This window comes from Pyrus communis, chromosome 6 (genome assembly GCF_041283825.1).
Source record: "Pyrus communis isolate YQ-2024b chromosome 6, ASM4128382v1, whole genome shotgun sequence".
In the NCBI taxonomy this organism is placed as follows: Eukaryota; Viridiplantae; Streptophyta; class Magnoliopsida; order Rosales; family Rosaceae; genus Pyrus; species Pyrus communis.
The window spans coordinates 12,918,242-12,937,728 of record NC_142570.1 but is presented as its reverse complement, the minus strand read 5'-3'; the positions used below and the strand labels follow the sequence as shown (position 1 = coordinate 12,937,728).

At 34.8% G+C, this 19,487-nt stretch overlaps 1 protein-coding gene across 2 annotated transcripts; it reads right to left on the bottom strand.

The window, feature by feature from the left end:
* Positions 1–12,023: 12,023 nt before the first annotated feature.
* On the bottom strand, positions 12,024–19,002 carry LOC137711418 (agamous-like MADS-box protein AGL19). 2 transcript variants are annotated; one of them, XM_088695812.1, is made up of 7 exons: positions 18,530–19,002; positions 14,581–14,665; positions 14,211–14,272; positions 13,992–14,091; positions 13,234–13,275; positions 13,087–13,128; positions 12,024–12,431 (listed from the first exon to the last, which is right to left on the bottom strand). In XM_088695812.1, the coding sequence occupies exons 1-7, from the start codon at positions 18,709–18,711 to the stop codon at positions 12,387–12,389; spliced, it is 558 nt and encodes a 185-aa protein (XP_088551938.1). In that variant the 5' UTR covers positions 18,712–19,002; the 3' UTR covers positions 12,024–12,386. The 2 variants fall into 2 exon arrangements, with proteins under 2 accessions (XP_088551938.1, XP_068306757.2); XM_068450656.2 differs by having other exon boundaries at positions 12,024–12,436; positions 18,530–19,001.
* Positions 19,003–19,487: the final 485 nt, after the last annotated feature.

Genomic DNA, 19,487 nt, shown 5'->3' with positions numbered 1-19,487 from the left:
GTTAGCCAATACCCTAGCCTCGTTACAACCCTTTGACTTCTATCTTGATTGTTATGTGTTTCAATATGTGGAGTTTAAAATTGGTTTGAGCATATGGTATCCCTGGTTCTCGCGTCTAAGTAGTAGCGTTCCATTCATGAGATCATATACATGTCATTGTTAATAATTCTAGAAAGTGCTTTCCTTGTTATAACATATGTGAGTGTTCGTCTACATGTTTACATCAATCTTCTCACATATACCTAGTGTAGGGAGTGTAGTTAGAAAATCTGTGTGAAAATTGAGAGTACATCTAGTAAGGAATTGAGGGAATTCTCTAAGGCATGTTACTACATTCAAAATGTTGTTTTAATTGATTAAATGCGAGCTAGTGAATGGTGACTATGATTAAGTATGCTCGAGGGTAAGGATTGCTTAAATCTATGTGAGTGGTGATCTTTGACATGTCATGTTTCATTGGAAATCCCTGAGACGAACGTTGGAAGGTTTAGATTATATGTTTTGTTTCTTTTGTTTATTTGTTTTGCTCGAGGACTAGCAAAAGATAAGTGTGGGGGAATTTGATAGGAGCATATTTAGGCGACTTAACTAGCTTATTCTTGTGCATTTGTGCTATTATTTCTTAGTTAATGTCGTATTACAACTCAATTTCGTGTGTTTGTAGGTCCTATGGGTCAAAGTATCAAGAAAGTGCATTTTGGTGCATTTTGGAGCTATTTTGGACACTAGTTGGTGAGCTTGCATGTGGGCTAACATGGATGGACGAATTTGGACTTCAAGAAGTTGGAAATGTGATAAGAAGAGGAAGGAACTAAGCTAAGGACAAAGTGGATAAGGAAAGTGCAAGAAAAGAGGAAACATTATCCAAAACATTATACAACCTTATCCAACCTTATCCAACATTATCCAATTATCCAAAACATTATCCAAACCTTATCTCTTCTTATCCTATCCAAACCTTATCATGTCTTACTCCTAATTACATGGGGACTTAAATGGATCATTCTAGAACCTATTTCTAGAAGCATCCTAGTCTAGAAGGCCCAAATCTGCCACAAAACCTATTCTTTCTAGAAACCCTAGAAAAGTGGCGCCCAAAGCTTTCTAGAAGGCTTTACCTTGCCTTGCAAGCCAAGCTACCCTCTCCCCTAAATTAGCCGCACCTTCCTAGGCCCAATCCCTTTGGGATTCTGAATTCCAAGGCCTAATCCTTGTGGATTTGGGTATACAATTCGTTTTATAACACTATGTGGGCCAAAAACCTCTTCCTAGGTGGATTTGACAACCCATGGCCGAATTCTAGGGCCCTAATCCACCAAATCTGTTAAGTAAACCCTAATCTAATAAACCCTAGGACTATATAAACATATTTTCAGCCACAAATTCGTACCACCCCCTTATGCTATTCAGAAACCCTTGTGCCGCACCTCCATTCTCCATTCTTGACCTCCATAGACCTCCCTCCACATCCATACATCTCTGCCGCACCCTTCCCCACCATAATCAACCATCCTCCATCCCTCCAAACTAGAAAACACCATCCAAAACCCCCAATTCCATCACCCACACTTTGTGCCACAACAAGGAGGAGGAAGAGGAGCCAATCTGTGCATCGAATTCATCTTGGATTGCTGAGCATATAGGTGTATTCTTTCTTACGATTTCAATGTTTAAATTCAATACTTTTTGTTGTGCAAGCATGAGGAACTAATCCCCCCTTTGGCTAGGGGGGAATTTCGAAACCATGGTTATATTTGCATGATGATTTGATTACTTTCAGTTGTGATTTCATGAATGATGAATTCAATTTACTTATCTATTTTAATTAAAACTTGCTTATGTATATGAATTGAGAGTGCACGCTTGATTTGCATGCATAAACATGATGCTTGGATATGAGGGAACTTCACCTAATCGTTGGGAACTCATATCCATGAGTAGTTAAGATTGTTGGTCGCAATTATGTTAAGTAAATTCTTGGCATAAGTATCATGCGCTTTCATAGTTACGAATGCCTCGTCAACACCTATGATTTCCATAGAACCTAATGATCTTTGATTGTCTTTCTATTATGCGCTTTCATATAGAAAACTTTTAAGGAATAATTTGATTGCAATGCGCTAATTCCATTCAATTCAATGACCTAAGGGAAATCTGAGAGTTAATTTAAGCGTACCTAATTAACTTGGGGTGTTGAGGTTCATAAATTCATCGAATAAGCAACTGGAGATTATTTTGTATGCAAGTATGCCATGTGTGGAGAAAAACCTCCTAGCCATCTCACCATCCATTTAATTTCACCAATTTCGTCAGAATCTGCCTATTTTACATATTTGTTTTGTTTGTTTGATTTTCGTCAAAAACCAAATCCCCAATTGTCTTAGAGTGTCTAATTGGTCCAAATATGTTTTAGATTGTGTTTTTAAGAGTTTTGAGTCAAGTTAGAACCAATTTTCGTCCAAAATTGTGTTTAGGCTCAAAACTGCCCAGATTGTGTTTTTAAGGCAGTTTTGAGTGTTTTTAGCCTATTTTGAGTTTTGTGAACGTGTTTGAGTCTTTTTACGTGAGTTTAAGTGTTTGAAAGGTTAATTTTAGTTATTTGAGTCAGTTTAGAGTGTTTAGCAAGCCCTCCTAATCCCCGGTGTAAGAACGATCCCTACTTATTTATATGCTACAATTGTCAAAAGAGGGTTAATTTGTGTGTTTAGTTAATTTTCACATCACTGAACATGATCAACGAGGGGTTCTCATATTCATGTCACATGAGAACTCATGGTTGGGATAATGCAAAGTAGTCCTTTGACCTGAGGCATCACAACTGTCTTGTGGTTAGGTCCTTAATCTTTGATTATGTCAAAGTCACTCCATCAGGAGGGTGTCCACGGCATCGTCGGGGTTAAGCCACTTAGCCATGGAGGCAAGTGAATGCGCAACAAGGGATCTCTAACCTTCAAACTGTTTGAGGGAGAATACTCTATGATATGATTTAGAATCTCTGGCCAGAGTATGAATGAGATGTTGGAATGCGTTCCAAATCACATTCAAGGTAATCATATAAGCACAAGACTCACATTGGATAGTAGACATGAATAAACTATCAAACCAAACAATGTGGTCAAGAGTATTGTATTAGAGAAAGACCGTATTGCATTTGTAATCCTAAACTGAATAGGTTCTCCACCTCTTCTGATTAGCTTGGGTAACCATGACATGCTGCTAGGCGTCAACCATGGTTTGTGGAAGCCCTAAAAGTGTATTATCACTAACGGGAGAATTGAAAGTAAGTTTCAATTCACAATCGATTAGAAAGAGTTTTAATCGCCCACTGCCTCGCTAAAAGGAACCTAATGGATCGTACACCGTGTAAGGTAGAGATTGAAGATTCAACGGAGATGAGTAAGAATAATTAAATGGTTTAATTATTTATGGCAAGGATTAATTAATATGTTAATTAATCAAACGAATAAGTTCGTTAAAGACCTCGGGATAGTTTTGGACCTTAAGGCCCAATGGGCTTCGAACGTCAAGTCCATTGACTTAAGTTGTATGACAACTTAATGAATAATGATTCACAAAGGCCCAAATAGCCTAATAAATCCCCTTAAATTCGGCCATTTAGAGGAGGGTAATGAACTTGGCTTAATTGCAAGTTTGCCACTCCATTGTGAGGTGGTATAAAGACATCTTTATAGCCATTTCATCCTAAGGGGTTTTTCTAAGGAGTAAAGATGAGAACAAACTCTCCTTTCTCTCTAAAATGGCCGGCCACTCTTGAGGAAAACATCTAGCAATCTTACTTCCTCAAGGTCACTCATTTCTTCTCAAATCTTACCTTGGTGTGGAGACTTAGAGGTTCTCAATTTTGGGAACTTGGAGAAACCTTTTCATTCATCCAAATCCATGGATCTAAGATGCAAGGAATGAAGGCCCTCTCTTTGGGTGATTAGCCTTTGCTTATGCAAAAAGGAATCTACAAAGGTATTGATTTCTCAACTCACTTTGTTTTGAGTTGAGTCTTGGTTCACCTATCTACTAGGCTTTGAAGTTCATGGGTTAAGTTTTGTTTTTGAGTGCATATAAACATGATTCCGCCTTTTAATTGTTAATTGCATGTTGTTGATGTTGCTCAAATGAACTTGTTTTTCACAAATCTTCCTTCATCCTCATGGTATAAATAGACCCATCTAGATTTCATCTATGTTAACGCAATCTAAACACTTGAATTCTCTTGCCTATTGCTTAAGTTTAAAATGATTCACCAACTTGACCGTTGAAGGGCTTCTGGCCAACAGACCCTTCCCGGCCTTAGGCTTACTCATCGTTGTTTACTGTTTTGTAGGTTGCTCGAGATTGTGCTCAACCACCACTCTTAGAGGTATGCGAATTTAGTTCTAAAAATTGGTGTGAAGTAAGGGGTAATATACTAGCGACTCATCAACCGAATCTTTAAGGAGAAGATTGAAGACACAATGGAAGTCTACATGGACGACATGGTCATTAAGAATAAAGAGAGGAATGACCATATAATGCATTTCTAAGAATCGTTTGACCTGCTATGGAAGTACAACATGAAGTTGAATCTAGAAATACCTTCGGAGTAGTGTCAAACAAATTTTTGAGGGGTACATGGTCACTAAACGTGGAATTGAGGCTAACCCAGACCAGATAATGGAAATGATGGAGATGAGATTTCCCAAGACCATGAAGGAAATACAAAGCCTAATAGGATGAACAACATTTATGCGACATCCCTTAGCAGATTCCACTCCTGATCCCACTAATAAGTGCAAACCATTCTTGACGACAATAAAGAAGAGAAAAGGTCTACTCTGGACGGATGAATGCGAAGAAGCCTTCAGGAAGCTCAAAGAATACATCTCCAAACCTTTGCTGCTATCCAAACCAGTTGATAGAGAAGATTCGTATATGTACTTAGCTATATCTCACTATGCTTTAAACGCAGCTCTGACCCGAGAAGACTCTGGGGGAGCATAAACCAATATACTGCATATCAAAAGCTCTTCTCAAACCAGAAATGAGTTATCAGAAAATGGAAAAATTTATCCTATAGTAACGGCAGCCAGAAAACTCCGACCATATTTCCAGTCGTTCAGAATGATCTGCATAAGGGAGTATTTGCTAAGATCCATCTTCCATGACACCTCCTCTAGAGTCACAAAATGGGTCATTGAACTGGGGCAACATGAGATAATATACCAACCTCAGACATTAATCAAGGCTTAAGCACTTGCGGACTTTGTAGCGGAATTCACACTAGCAACCCAAAATGTCATGGATACAGCAAGCTCCCAAAGCTCTCCAGAAAATCCCTGCCTTTGGAAGCTTTATGTAGATAGATGACTGAGGTTGAGCAATTCTGTAATATAAAATTTAGTATATGCTTCATTGACCAGTCACCAGTTACCAAAAATAGGAATAAACAATTCTACCTGGTTTACTAACGTGGTCCTTGTTAAATAAGGTCCATTTCAGCACACATTTAAACTCTGATAAACTTAGATCAAAGCATATATCTATTTGCAAACCCTATAGACCATATATCACAAGAAAATGGAAAAGATATGTGAACAAGAGAAATGATAAACCACATAAGGAGTTTTTGGTTGGAAAATCCCACCTCTAGGTTAAAAAATCTCCACTAAATCCAATCCACTAATGCAAATAAGGTTCTTACAAAGGTCCACACAAAACTCAATTTCTAGATCTAATCTAAGGAATAACTTTACCTTTGTGCAACCTTACTTTGCATGAGATAAGGATTTCTTCGGTCTTCACGAAGTGGCAGCTCCTCCTAAGCTTTTCACCTTGTGGCACCAAAATGAAGTCGTCCTCCAGTCTACACAAGATGAAACTAGCTAGGGGATCTTAACCCCAAAAGCTTTGGTTTGTTTTTCAGCCTATAAAGGACATGTGTTAGGCTTCAAAACGATTTGAAAAAATCAATGGTGAAAAAGAAAGGATTCAGCAAAAAGTTATCAGTTAGCCTATATGGGCAAGTCTTAAATTGCGTACCCAACCTCTGAAAATCTACGCGCAAGGCTGACTAGACAATTAAGCTAGTCAGAATGTTGACGTGAAATACACATGCATGAACAAACATTTTGAAGTGAGATGTGCCACATCCTTGAACATTTCTTCTCAGCAGACACATCCCATAAACAAAGAATATCTTAAACCAGGATTTGAGCATGTGGTACAAGTACAATGTTGACAAGGAAAGCCGAACCTAAAAGTCTAGGTTTCACAATCTCCCCATTTGGCTTTCCTTGACAAAATACCTTAAGCCTAAAACTAATTTCACTCACCCACACTTAAGAGATGAACAAAGGAACGGATCTAGCAAAACACAAATCTTGATTAGAACAAGTGAAATTTATCATGGGTAAAAAGCTTGCAAGGTATGTATGTAACACAACTGAAATTTTTCTCCCCTATTTTGTCATAGTAAGACACAAAAAAGGTGGATTATCTTACTCAATTTCCAAAATGGAAGCAAGTATACAATGCAAGAACAGCAAAAGCATAGCAGATAAAGAATTATCAATAAATCATATGAGTTTGTCCAACCAAAGTGAACCAACTTTGCCAAAAAGGATGCATGCAATGAAATTGAAGTCCCTTTGAAATGATGCTTTCATATAAACAAACTCCCCATAATCCTAGATCATGATTACACTTTTCTGAGGAGGGATAGTGACTCAACAGAAAAGGAAAATGTCCATTTGACAAACAGTTTTGAGTAGAAGCATAGACCAATGTAGCTAGACAAATGAAGACATCTCATTAAAAAGATAGAGATCAAGATAACATTTGTAATCATTGCACCAACACATTACAACTAAAGCACAAGCCATTAGAAGGGATAAGAAAAATAGTTTGAATATCGATGCTTCCAAGAGATATTGATAAGACAAGTGCTTGACAGGAAGGCATGAAATGCAATTGTCAACAGACAACTCTTCAAAGGCATACATAAATAGTAAAGTAGAGATGAACACTTGCTCATGATGCAACAATGATGTGTCAAGGTAAGGGTACATGATTGGTGACAGCATCTTGAAAACATAGAACCAAGCATTTAATCTCAAAAAGTATTTTCAAAGTTTGACCAAACTTTTAATAATTTGTTAACTTAAAAAAAAACACACTTCCAACATAAAATGAACAAAGGACAAGACTCGCAAAAAGCAAGACACAAGCCTTGGAACAAAAGATAATTTTGACGAAGAACTTTAAGGGGGCACCAATTTGATAAATGCCAAGGTCATTGGAATGATGGTGAAATTTTGATAAGACACCTTTTGATTTTTCAAAGAATTTGATTCATGACTTGTGGCGGGGGACCTTGAAGCACTACATATGACATTGCATGGAAAGCCAAATTGATGAGATTTTCCCATTTTGATGATATATAATTTCTTTTTCAAGATGAGCAACATGAGCAAAGGTTTCATCAAAATCAACACCTTCAAGTTGAGAGTGTCCTTGAGCAACAAGTCTGCCATTATTTCTAATCACATTTTCGGACTCATCAGACTTGTGCTTGTAAATCCATTTGGTGCCAATAACATTAGTGTTCAATAGACGGTTAACAAGGGACCAAACTTCATTCTTCTCAAACTGATTTAGCTCTTCTTGTATGGTCAATATCCATTCTTCATCAGTTAAAAAATCTTTGATATTTTTAGGCTTAATTTAAGAAACATAGCACACATTGACAGCTTCATCTACAATTTGTCTTCGAGTTCTAACACCTTTGTCAATAGGACCACTATTTCCTCATCTCAATGACTTCTGGCCCATTTCGGTTTATCCTTGAACAGAATGCGAGAATCTTGATCAGTGCTTGATTCACTCTTATTGTGACTTTCTGACAACACACCTGACTTAATAGAAGCATCACCATTATCCTTTGAGGGAGAAGAAAAAAAAAATCAACATTTTCAATATCGAGAGTAGAAAGAACAATGAAGTCATCAACTTTGACATTTATAGATTCCATGATGGTATTTGTGTGAAGATTGTAAACTCTAAAGCTCGGTTTGTGTTGGAGTACCCTAGAAAGATTCCTTCATCACTCTTTGTATCAAACTTGGCTAGGTGTTCGTGATCTCTCAAAATATAGCAAACACTTCCAAATACTCTAAAGTGTTGGAAACGTGCCCTAAAAACCAATCATATGATGATACTTTACGGACATTTTACATGTTAAACTAATCTAGTTTAATATATATATATATCTATATATAAAGGGCAAAGATTATTGTTTAAGCTATCTCATATAAATGTTATATGCTTAAACGATAAGTTCCAGGAATATGTAATTGGGAGAATGTGATCTAAAGAAGTTAGATTCATGAGACCATTCTTTTCTTATACATATCCTAAACATTCTGATGCCAATTGGGCATTGACAGTCCATTAAGATCAATACGTGCTATGCCTTCTCTTAGAGAGAGTGACTAGTCTCAAGTCATTGGTATGACTGACACCAACACAAGTATGTAGGTGCTTAATGGAGAATGAGTCCACTAAATGATAGGAGCATATTTAGGCGGCTTACTTAGCTTGTTTTCGTGCATTTATGTTGTTAATTCATAGTTGTTTTAGTATTTTAAGACATTTTCGTATGTTTTTAGGTTCTAATGGCAAAGGGAGCAAGAAAGTGCATTTTGAGGCTATTTGGAGCATTTTTGGGCATGGATTGGATAGCTCAACCATGGAGCAAAGAGGATGGACGAAATTGAAGACAAGAAGAGCTAGGAAAGGCTACAAATCTGGTGGAAGAAGTTCTATTCCAATGAAGATAAGGAAGAAGCAAGAAACAAGGAACCTTATCCAACCTTATCCAACCTTATCCAAACCTTATCTTATCCTATCCTATAAACCTTATCCTATCCTAACTCTAACATTATCCTATTCTATCCTATCCAAATCAGATTGGGACTTAAACCTAGCTAATTAGGGGGAATCAATTACACATCTAAACACCTATTTCAGTTTCTAGAAGACTTATCCATACCAATGCCGCAAAACACCATTCCTTGTAGGTTTAGGAATCACAATCCTTTTCCTACTCTTATATCACATGTCCTAGGCCCTTTAGGATTAGGAATCTGCCTTAAACACAGTTTCTAGAACACCTTATCCTATCCCTACATGTGTGCCGCACCTAGCCTTCTAGAACTCCCTAAATCCTAGCCGAAATTCCTATTCCCAATCCCACTTGATTTCTGCCTTGAATTGACCCTTTTTCAATAGGATTAGGCAATCCTTTTCCTTCACTAAGTGTGCCAAACTAGCCTATATAAGCAGCCCTTGCCGCACCATTTAGTTCACCACCCCTTCACACAACATTCATACACTCCTCCAGAAATCAACCCTTTGCTGTGACCTTGCAACCACCCATCCATCATTCCCCTACTTCCACACCTCTATCCCAACCTCCATACACCACCATCATCCTTTGCCGCACCACCATACATACCTAAATCCATCCAAAACCCAGAAAATCATCCACAAACCCATCATAGACCTTGTGCCGTGACTTAACAAGGAGGAGGAGAAGGAAGACCAAGCCTTGGGCGTTTGTGCATTCAAGTTGGAGTGTTGGACGTTTTTAGGTGTAATCTATCTTTTATTTTCAATGTTTAAATCTATATTGCTTTGTTTTGTCATGAACATGAGAGGCTAAACTCGTTTTAGCCTAGGGATGCTTTGAAACCATGATTACAATTATAATATGAGTTGATTAAGTCCAGTTGTGATTTCATAAGTTGTGAACGCAATTTGCTTAACGTTTGATGGATAACTTATTCTTGTATGTTTATTAGGGAGGCCTACTTAATTTGCATGCTTGAATTTGGGGCTAGAATATAAGGGTGTTTCACATAATCGTCACAAACTTATATTCACAAGTAGTTAAGGTTGTTTTCACAATCATGTTAAGTAAATTCCTAGCATGCGTATCATGATGTCATAGTTACAAGTGCTTTGTCAATACTTATGATTTCCATTGAACGTAATGATCTTTGACCGTATCTCTATTATGATGTCATGTAGGGGACTTTTTGAAGAATGCTTTGGGTTGTCGTATGATGTCATCCAATCCACTAACTTAAGGGAAATCTGAGGGTTAATTAGTGATGTCACGGTTAATCTGGGGTGTTGAGGTTCATGGTTTATCGGAAAAGCAATTGGAAATCAATTTATGTTAGAAAGTATCATGTCTGGAGAAGTATCCCTTGGCTATCCCATCATCCATTACTTTTTCTTAAATTCGTCCAAAATCTGTTTTAAAGTTTTAAGTTACTTGATTTCTTTTAAATTCGTCCAAAATCAAAACCCCCTTTCTTATTTGTTCCAAATCTGTCCAAAAGAGTCTTTTTGAGTCTTTAGAGTCAAAACCAAGTGTATTTTCGTCCAAATTAAGTCCTAAAGTCTAAATTGAGTATTTTTGGTTGTTTTAAGTTGTTTTGAGTCTTTTGAAGTTTGTTTTTGGTCATATAAGTTAGTAAGAGTCTTGTGAGGTCATTTAAAGTGTTTTAAAACATATTTTCACATCTTTGAGTCAATTTTCATTAGATTAGCAATCCCTCCTAATCCCCGGCCTAGAACGATCCCTACTTATTACTATACTACAATTGTCAAAAAGAGGGTTTAATTTGAGTGTTATCTTTTATCACATCACTAAACACAATCAACAAGGAGTTCTCATACTCATGTCACATGAGAACTCATGGTTGGGATAATGCAAAGTAGTCCTTTGACCTGAGGCATCATAGTTGTCTTGTGGTTGGGTCTTTGATCTTTGGCTATGTCAAAGTCACTCCGTCAGAGGATGTCCAAGGCATAGTTAGGGTTAAGCCACTTAGCCATGGAGGCAAGCGAATGCACAACAATGGATCTCTAACCTTTAAATCGTTTAAGGGAGATACTCTATGATATGATTAAGAATTTCTGGCTAGAGTATGAATGAGATTTATGAAAAACAGACATTCGGTAAAAAGTTGTCAATTAGCCCATGTGGGCAGGTTTTAAGTTGTATGCCTAGCTTGCTAGAAATTCACATGCAAGGCTGACTAGACAACTAAGCTAATCAAAATGTAACAGGAATATAGATGTGAAACGCACATGCATGAACAAACCTTTTAAAGTGAGATATGCCACATCCTTGAATATTTCTCCCTAACAGACACAGCCCATAAACAAAGAATAGCCTAAAGCAAGATTGAGCATGTGGTACAATTACAATGTCAAAAAGGAATTCCAGATCTAAAAGTCTAGACATCACATCTTACTTTTCCATTGAGCTAAAAAGGTGAAACAGTTTGGTGCAGGGAAAGGGTGGAATACTTTGGTCAGGGAAAGAGTGACATACTTTGGGAAAGGAAAGAGTGAAATACTCTGGGAAGATAGTTGTTATGGAGTTGGGCTAATGACAGTGCACGACTGAAATAACGTGCAAGGAAATATCTCATTTGCTTACCTAGCATGGGATCACTCTATGTTGGGCTTAGACTTTGGTACTCCCAAGTAAGCCGAAGTTTCAAATATCAAAGAGTTTTCTATGAGCCTTGTAGACCTTAGCGTATGATATAAATTGGATTTAGCACGAAATAGTATGTATCTTATAGAATGTCTGGGCTTCAATCCTCTTGAGCCTTGCGTGACGTTTTTGGACCCCAACAATATTTAATTTAAATTATAGTGAATTGACTTTGGTACTCCCAAGTAAGCCAAAGTTTCAAATATCAGAGTTTTCTATGAGCCTTGTGGACCTTAGCATATGATATAAATTGGATTTAGCACGAAATAGCATGTATCATATAGAAAGTCTGGGCTTCAATCCTCTTGAGCCTTGCGTGACGTTTTTGGACCCCAACAATATTTAATTTAAACTATAGTGAATTTAAATTATTGCTTAACACATTATGAGGCTAAACTCACATCTCCCCTTTAATGTAGATAATATCGTTTGTTCAAAATATTTTTAAAAAAAATTACATTAATTGATTTAATTATATTAATTTTAAAAAATATTGACAATGTAAAAAATTATTAAATTACATTAAAAGTGAAATTTTCGTACAATTATTCATATACTATACGTTTAACTGTTTTACTTCAAAATTATTTTGGGTGCACACGAAAAATCACGTACGGCCATCATGAAGCTTTGTAGAACTGCTGTTGCAGATTTTTCAAGGTGTAAACTTTTATTATCAAGAATGTTGAATTTGAGATCATCATCATCAACATCGTCATCCTACGGATTTTGGCCACTTCGCCGTCTTTTAGGTGGCCCGATGAACAAATCCGTCTCGACATCCATATTTGGTGTCTGGGGCAGGAATACTCCATGATCATCTCCATGCTTGCTTGTTCTTGAAGCACGAAGTGGTTGCATGCTACACTGAATCAATTAATAGTCATACATAAACAACTAAGTATATATTTGAAATTTTTATCCTTTCATAAAATGGTAGTTTGACTATTCCCAAGTATATTTAGATTAGGTTTTGATTCTGATTTTTATTAGGCTTATTATACCTATAAAAATGTACCAAGAATAATATAGTTACCAAAATTAACACCTATATATCTCATGTCAAGTTCCAATAAAGATACTCAATCTTATTCAAACTCAACAATTAACTTTCTAGTCAATTTATGATGCTACATATGTGGCAATATATATAAGATGTTTATATTATCATATTTACAGTTCAACGACATAACTTAACCATAATAACAGAAGCCTTTATGCCCGTCCAATTGATTCACTTGTAGATATTGGAGATCATGAACCCTAGATTCAAAGTCGACAATTAACTTTCTAATCAATTTATGATGCTATATACATGGCAATATAAGATGTTTATATATTTACAATTCGACAACATAACTTAACCGTGATAACAGTAGCCTTTATGCATATCCAATGGATTCACTTGTAGATATTGGAGATCATGAACCCTAGTTGAAAGTGGCCAAGAATTGCATTAACTAGGATGTGTATACAATGTTGATGTTCAACGTTTATGAGAGAATCTGAAGCATTACCATTTCCCACAGCCTTGTATTTTGTTGCAATAGCTTTTTCTCCTGATCATGGGAAGTTTAAGAATACGGCATATCAACATTTTCAGACAAATAGAGGCATATGCACGCGAATAATAATATGTAACGGAAACTTCTATTGGTAATTACCTCTTCCTTCAGCTTATCAATCTGCTCCGTCAGTAACTGACTCTGATAAAGGAAAAACAAAGTGCATTACATGTTAGTAGCTTATAGTAATGATTCAAATTATATCCTATAGAGGGAAAGTTCATGTTTCAGTCTAAATTCAATTGGCAATATTGGGGATTGACTCAATTCTCCCTTAATTTTCGATGTGGGATTCATTCTCAGCATACACCCTGACGCCACGTAAGAGGCATTTTAATCTTAACATGTAGGCAATGCAGGTTGAAAGAAGTTAAGGTTACACTCTAAAACCAATTGACAATAATAGAAGTGGCCCAACTGTTTATACGACACGTATGTTTCTTAATTCATTGGTGTGAGATTTACACTTCAAATACATAATATATGTATAACTTTTTTTGCCAAACATAATATATGTATAACTTAAACCTTTAACATTTTGAACTTCTACTAATTAATTATCTTTTCTCTGCTATCCAGAATGATTGTTATATCAAGTCCACTGAATTGATGACCTATTTATTAATGCAAAATATAAAGAAATCCTGTATAAGCAGACCAAGAGAAGGAAAAAGAATGCATATTTATAGATCTACTAATTAATTATCTTTTCTCTGCCATCCGGAATGATTGTTATATCAAGTCCACTGAATTGATGACCTATTTATTAATGCAAAATATAAAGAAATCCTGTATAAGCAGACCAAGAGAAAGAAAAAGAATGCATATATATAGAACTCCTATAAATTAATCTGTACCCTTTTGGCCCTAATTTTTGTTAAGCTTCGCTCCAGTTGATTCTCTATCTGATGTAGTTCCTCCATGGAACATGATTCCAAATCATTACCTAACAGCTTCCTACACCATACGTATAGCATTTATCAACAATCTCCGACGAAAATGAAAATCTGATTGCAGTACAACACTAATTAAAACAAGCTTAAAATACAAATTTCCAGTTGAGCACTGAGTTAAACCGTTTAGAAGCTTCAATACACTCGATCTTTTTTGCCAAGGTTTGAGTGTCATCCTTCTCATGCTGCATGCAGTCCAAAAATTGCCAGAAATTTAGTAACGTTTATCCTTCATGCAGGTCTTAAAAGGAATTGCTTATGATAAAAGAAGATATGAAATAATTAGCCCTTTCAGGATAGTTATTTCTCTTGCGGACTCAACTGCGTTTTTTACTTTAATGATTTGAATCGTCGAATTTTAAGGTTTTATACACCACTAGTTCTCCAAAAAGGGAAAAAAAACCAATTATATAGCAGCTGGAATAATTTATATTTTAATTGAATGAAAGGATGGATAGAACCATAGATAGAACCAGTGTGCAGTGGCAGATACCTCCATATCTTCTTCAAATGCTTTAGTGGTAAGATGGCCTGCATCCTTCACTCTCATTTGGTAACGGTCTAGTGTGTTGTTGATACTGAAAGTACAACATGAGATAAGAATACCACCAACTGTGCTAAGATTTATTTTCCATATTATCCATACAGATTCAAATTATAGGCAACTATAAACCCAGATAAAAGTTTAAAGAAGAGGGGTTGGGGAGGCGGGGGAGGGAGAGGGGAGGCGGGGTGGGGGGTGTGGACGATAGATTTATGTGTATTCGTGACAAGCCATGACGTGGTGATTGGAGCTTGAGATTAAAAGCTAATAAGATGACTAAGTACTACGTGTAAATAATTATACATTGAAGAAAGTTGAGGTTTCACCATAAAATGAATTAGTAATATGGAGTAGCTCAATTACTTATAAGCATAGGCAATGTCCCTTCTTTCCCTGATGTGGGATTAATACTCTCATCAAGCCACTTTATGTTTGGCAAATTTTCAAGCCTAACACATGGACAATACAAATTGGATGACGTAGGACAATTTACTATGATACCATGAAGAAAGTTAAGGTTCCACTATAAAATCAATTGGCAATATGAGAGTAGCTCAATTAGTTATAAGCACATGCAAAGTTTGTTCTTTCTCCAATGTGGAATTGATAATCTCAACATAGATTGAGATATATCGAGTATGGAAAGAGATGACCTATTATATTTATGTGATTGAGTCAAAGGCAAGTCAGGTCAGGAGTGCTAGTAGTGAAGTTATGCAGATGGTTTTTTAACAAGGTTAAACCACATTTACAATGATTTAAGAAATTAAATGTTAGATAAAGTTGAAGGCCATGCTAAATTAAAGGAAGAAAAAAAACTCAAAATCTCTCTGAAAGGAGATGTACTATAAACTGAACCAATTTATCGTTCTTATATCCAGATCCTTACAAGTGCCACCTTCTAAGAGGAGATTCACTTTATAGTTGGTGACTGAGTTCTAACAACCTGTTTGGAATGTGTTTACAAAAAGCTTATATAAGGCAACACTCCCTAAAACTCAACTCAAGTCTTAATCTCCTGAAACACAAAATGTGTCTCATTATGTCTCCTAACGTTAAAATCTATTAACAGGTCCGATAAAATTGTTTATGTGGCACAAATAGGTCCCATTGTAGCTGAGATGTGTCATTTGTGCTAGGGGAACAATTTTAACTATTTTACTAATGGATTTTGACGATCTATATGGGAAAAATTGAGACAGAGTTGATTTAAGAGAGTTAGGTAAAACCTTTTGAAAATGAGGGGGTTCTTAGATAGATATAATAAGATGTACTCGAAAATTAAAATTGAATGAAACTGTCAAATTTTCCCAATTAATTGTTTACCATTTATATTATTTTGGATTATTACTCTCAAGTAATCAAACTAGTTGTGTGTGGAGACCAAGCTTTAGCGTACTATTATTCCACATATGTATATATAATGGAAAAATTAGTATCCGGTCCCTAGTTACTAATGTTCATTAACTAAAACATTATTAGTTTTTAGATTTTGATCTAAGTCTCTAGCATTAATGTAATAATGAATTTACACGTCAATTACATAATTCTTTTAAATAAAATTTAACAATTAATTTAGAATTTTAATACTCACACCTTTATTAAACGTCTAACTAATTTTCAATTCAAAACATTTTCAAAATAAATAAATAAATTAGAATAAGTTGGTACCCATTAGCTTTTTTCAAAAATGTTTTCAATTTTTTAATCTTATATGTAACCATTCATGTAATTTTTTAAAATTTTTAATCTTAAAATGTACTCATTTTTAAATATACCAATTTGTTATATTTTTATATAAAATCTATTCAATTTTTTTCTAATCCATTTTTAAACTTATATGGTTAAATTCTTTTTGCTTTGATTTGAGAATGTATCCATGTCATGTTTAATCGAAGAAATTTACTGATGTTATTAGCCTAATATCTTTTCTTTTTTTTTTCTTTTTTCTTTTTTGTGATTTTGAAGAATGTACCCATGTTTTGGTACAATAATGTTTTGGTTAATTTTGATGAATGTACCCATATTTACACACACACACACGCACACACAATAGTATATTTATATTTTAATATTTTTAATCTCATTAATATAAAAAACTATAAATTTCATTTTTCAATTTAAAAAATATAGTAACATACATAGAAAGAAATCATCACATTAATTTCAGGGACTTCGATCAAAAATTGAAAACCAACAAGATTTCAATCAAAGAATATTCATAACTAGAGATTGCATTCAAAGTCTCCCATATATAATGTTTGAAAACCTAAACATACAATTTTTTTTTTTTTTTTTTGATGAAAATAACAAAAAATATCGTACTCTTGTAAGCTTCTTAGTACACATCGTTAACAACACTTATTGTCATGCATGCACAGGGCTTGTAGCTCAAGTATTTAAGAGTATTCACCCATGTACAGAAGGCCTTAAGTTCGACCCTCCCTAACCCTGCATCGGCCTTATCCATATTTCAATAATGGTAATAATAATGATCTTAATTCTCTTATCCTAATTAAGCATACAACTATGATAAAATGAAGATAGTAAATAGTGTTTTTTTTACAATTTTTAGTTTGAACACATTCTAGTCAATTTTAATTTTTGGTACATCTATCCCTATAGGCTAATATTAAAGTTTGAAAATTTGTTTGAACACATTTGTAATAGTTTGTCCATTATTTCTTAATCACAAACATGATTCTCTTAGCAACAGTACTGTAGGTATATCCATCTCCACTTCTTAAGATTAAGAAGATGCAAGCATTTACTAATCTTTTAATTTGATTGAGCATAAATGTTGGTCAGAAATCAATCACATCTTATACTTCAAACAAGATTATTCATTTAACTCAAGCATACAGTCCTTATATAGTGGAGGAGAGATTCTCTCGTATCGTTAATAATTTATTATATGTGTCAATCGTCATTAATATGTAGTGAATTTTTGAAAGCATTACAAGTACTTAGTAGACGACGTCATCACTAAAACTAAAACTTAAAACCTAGTTGCATAATTACAAAATCCTCCGGTAATAGATACTAGGAACAGCGACCCCTTCATTTTTAAGTACTAATCAATATATAAAATGAAGAGGCCAGGAACTAAAGCTATATATTACTCAGAGGTCCCTCTGATAGACCAAAATTCCAAGTTTATTTGTCAGTTATTTCACCTAAAGTTATATAAATCAAGTATTTTTGTTTTCTTTGTTAGGGTTAATTACATGTCACTATTTAGATTCAGTAAATATCCACAGAAAAAACAAAGATCCTATAAACAATAAGTAATTAACAAATAAAATATAATATTGTCAAATCTTATGACAAATTTAACTATAAAACTTCCATGTATTTAATAAAATCTTCATCTTATGATCAGTTATAAATCATGTGAATATATGTATTTACTAAATAATACATATATCAGAAACTACACATCTCAAAGATTTCCTTTTTCTTGTTCAAATATTTCTTGAAACAAATGTGGTGAGTGAAAGGTCTATAACAGGAGAGAGAAAAGGAAACCGAATTAAAACCCAGAATACTTTTAACCCAAACCGATGAACAAAATTACCACAAAAATATTTGAATCAGAAAAGAGGGGAAATTAAAGAAGCTTAATTTTATGAATTTGGTCTATAAACAGTAATTACACACACACACACACACACACACACATAAAGCCTGAGATATGTTTGGTCTAGACTTTTCCAATATATTTGGTATAGACTTTTCCCTATCTATATTGCTACACGTACTACACAAGAAGCAGCTTTCTGCACTGATTAAAATCAAAATCTGAAATTAAATTAACAATAAAACCATCTTAAAATGCCTAATTTGGAAACAAAATAAAACAAAAATATTATGGTTTTGTTCTAAAAGATAAACGTACCTAGAGCTGGAAAACTCGTAGAGCTTCCCTCTTGCGGAGAAGACAACAAGTGCAACTTCTGCATCACACAGAACTGAAAGCTCAAAGGCTTTCTTCATCAACCCATTTCTTCTCTTCGAAAAGGTCACTTGCCTGCTCGCTGCATCTTCTATGCGCTTCATCTGCGTCTTCCCCCTCACCATTTTCTCACCTTAATCGAATTCCGGGACAAACCGGAAGTCAATTTCCTGGAAAATCTCAAGCAACAACAAGAAAAAGGGTTTCTAAATATGGAAAGGGGGCAGACAAGAAACCCTAGAAACAAATTATGAGGAGGAAGAAGATGAATAAAGATTTATAGATATAAAGTACCCATACAAAAAGAAAATTAAGATTGATTGATTTGTTCTACTTTTTTCTTTTCCTTTTTAGGTCCAAAGCCTTTAACGAGAACCCTATGAATGTATGATAGAGGTATATTTCTGGAAATATAAAAAGCCTGGAATAAAATGAAAAGGGAAAGGAGGTTGTAAGTTTTGAACCCAATCTACTCTTCCTCCTTTCTTTTTTTGGTAATTAATGTACACCTCCCTAAAAAGTTAAAAAAAAGGGAATACTTGCCCAGCCGACACATGTGACCCACTTACTATTTCTTCACGCAATACTAAAATGATTAAAAGATGAAGATGTGTTATTCCCACATTTTTTTTTAATTTACATCCGTCGAATAGTTGAATTATAAAATATCAAAAGTTAAAAATTAAAAAATAAATTTGTGAGACTTAAAAATAAATAAATAAATAAAAATATGTAGATAGCACCTTCTTAAAAAAATAATAGGACTAAAATTAAGGGATAACTTGATATAGATCTAATTTTATGAGTCATTAGTTCACTTCATTGAAATAGGTCTAATAATTAAGATTCTACGTATGCTTATTTGTAGTTTGTACCATATTTACCCCTTAGACTTACGAAT

Excerpts from the sequence above, each read along its gene's own strand:
- LOC137711418 (XM_068450656.2), bottom strand. The coding sequence starts at position 18,711 with ATGGTGAGGGGGAAGACGCAGATGAAGCGCATAGAAGATGCAGCGAGC. Across the intron at positions 14,092-14,210 it reads TGTATTGAAGCTTCTAAACG|GAAGCTGTTAGGTAATGATT; the intron begins GTTTAACTCAGT and ends CGTATGGTGTAG. Across the intron at positions 12,437-13,086 it reads ATACAAGGCTGTGGGAAATG|TGTAGCATGCAACCACTTCG; the intron begins GTAATGCTTCAG and ends TAATTGATTCAG.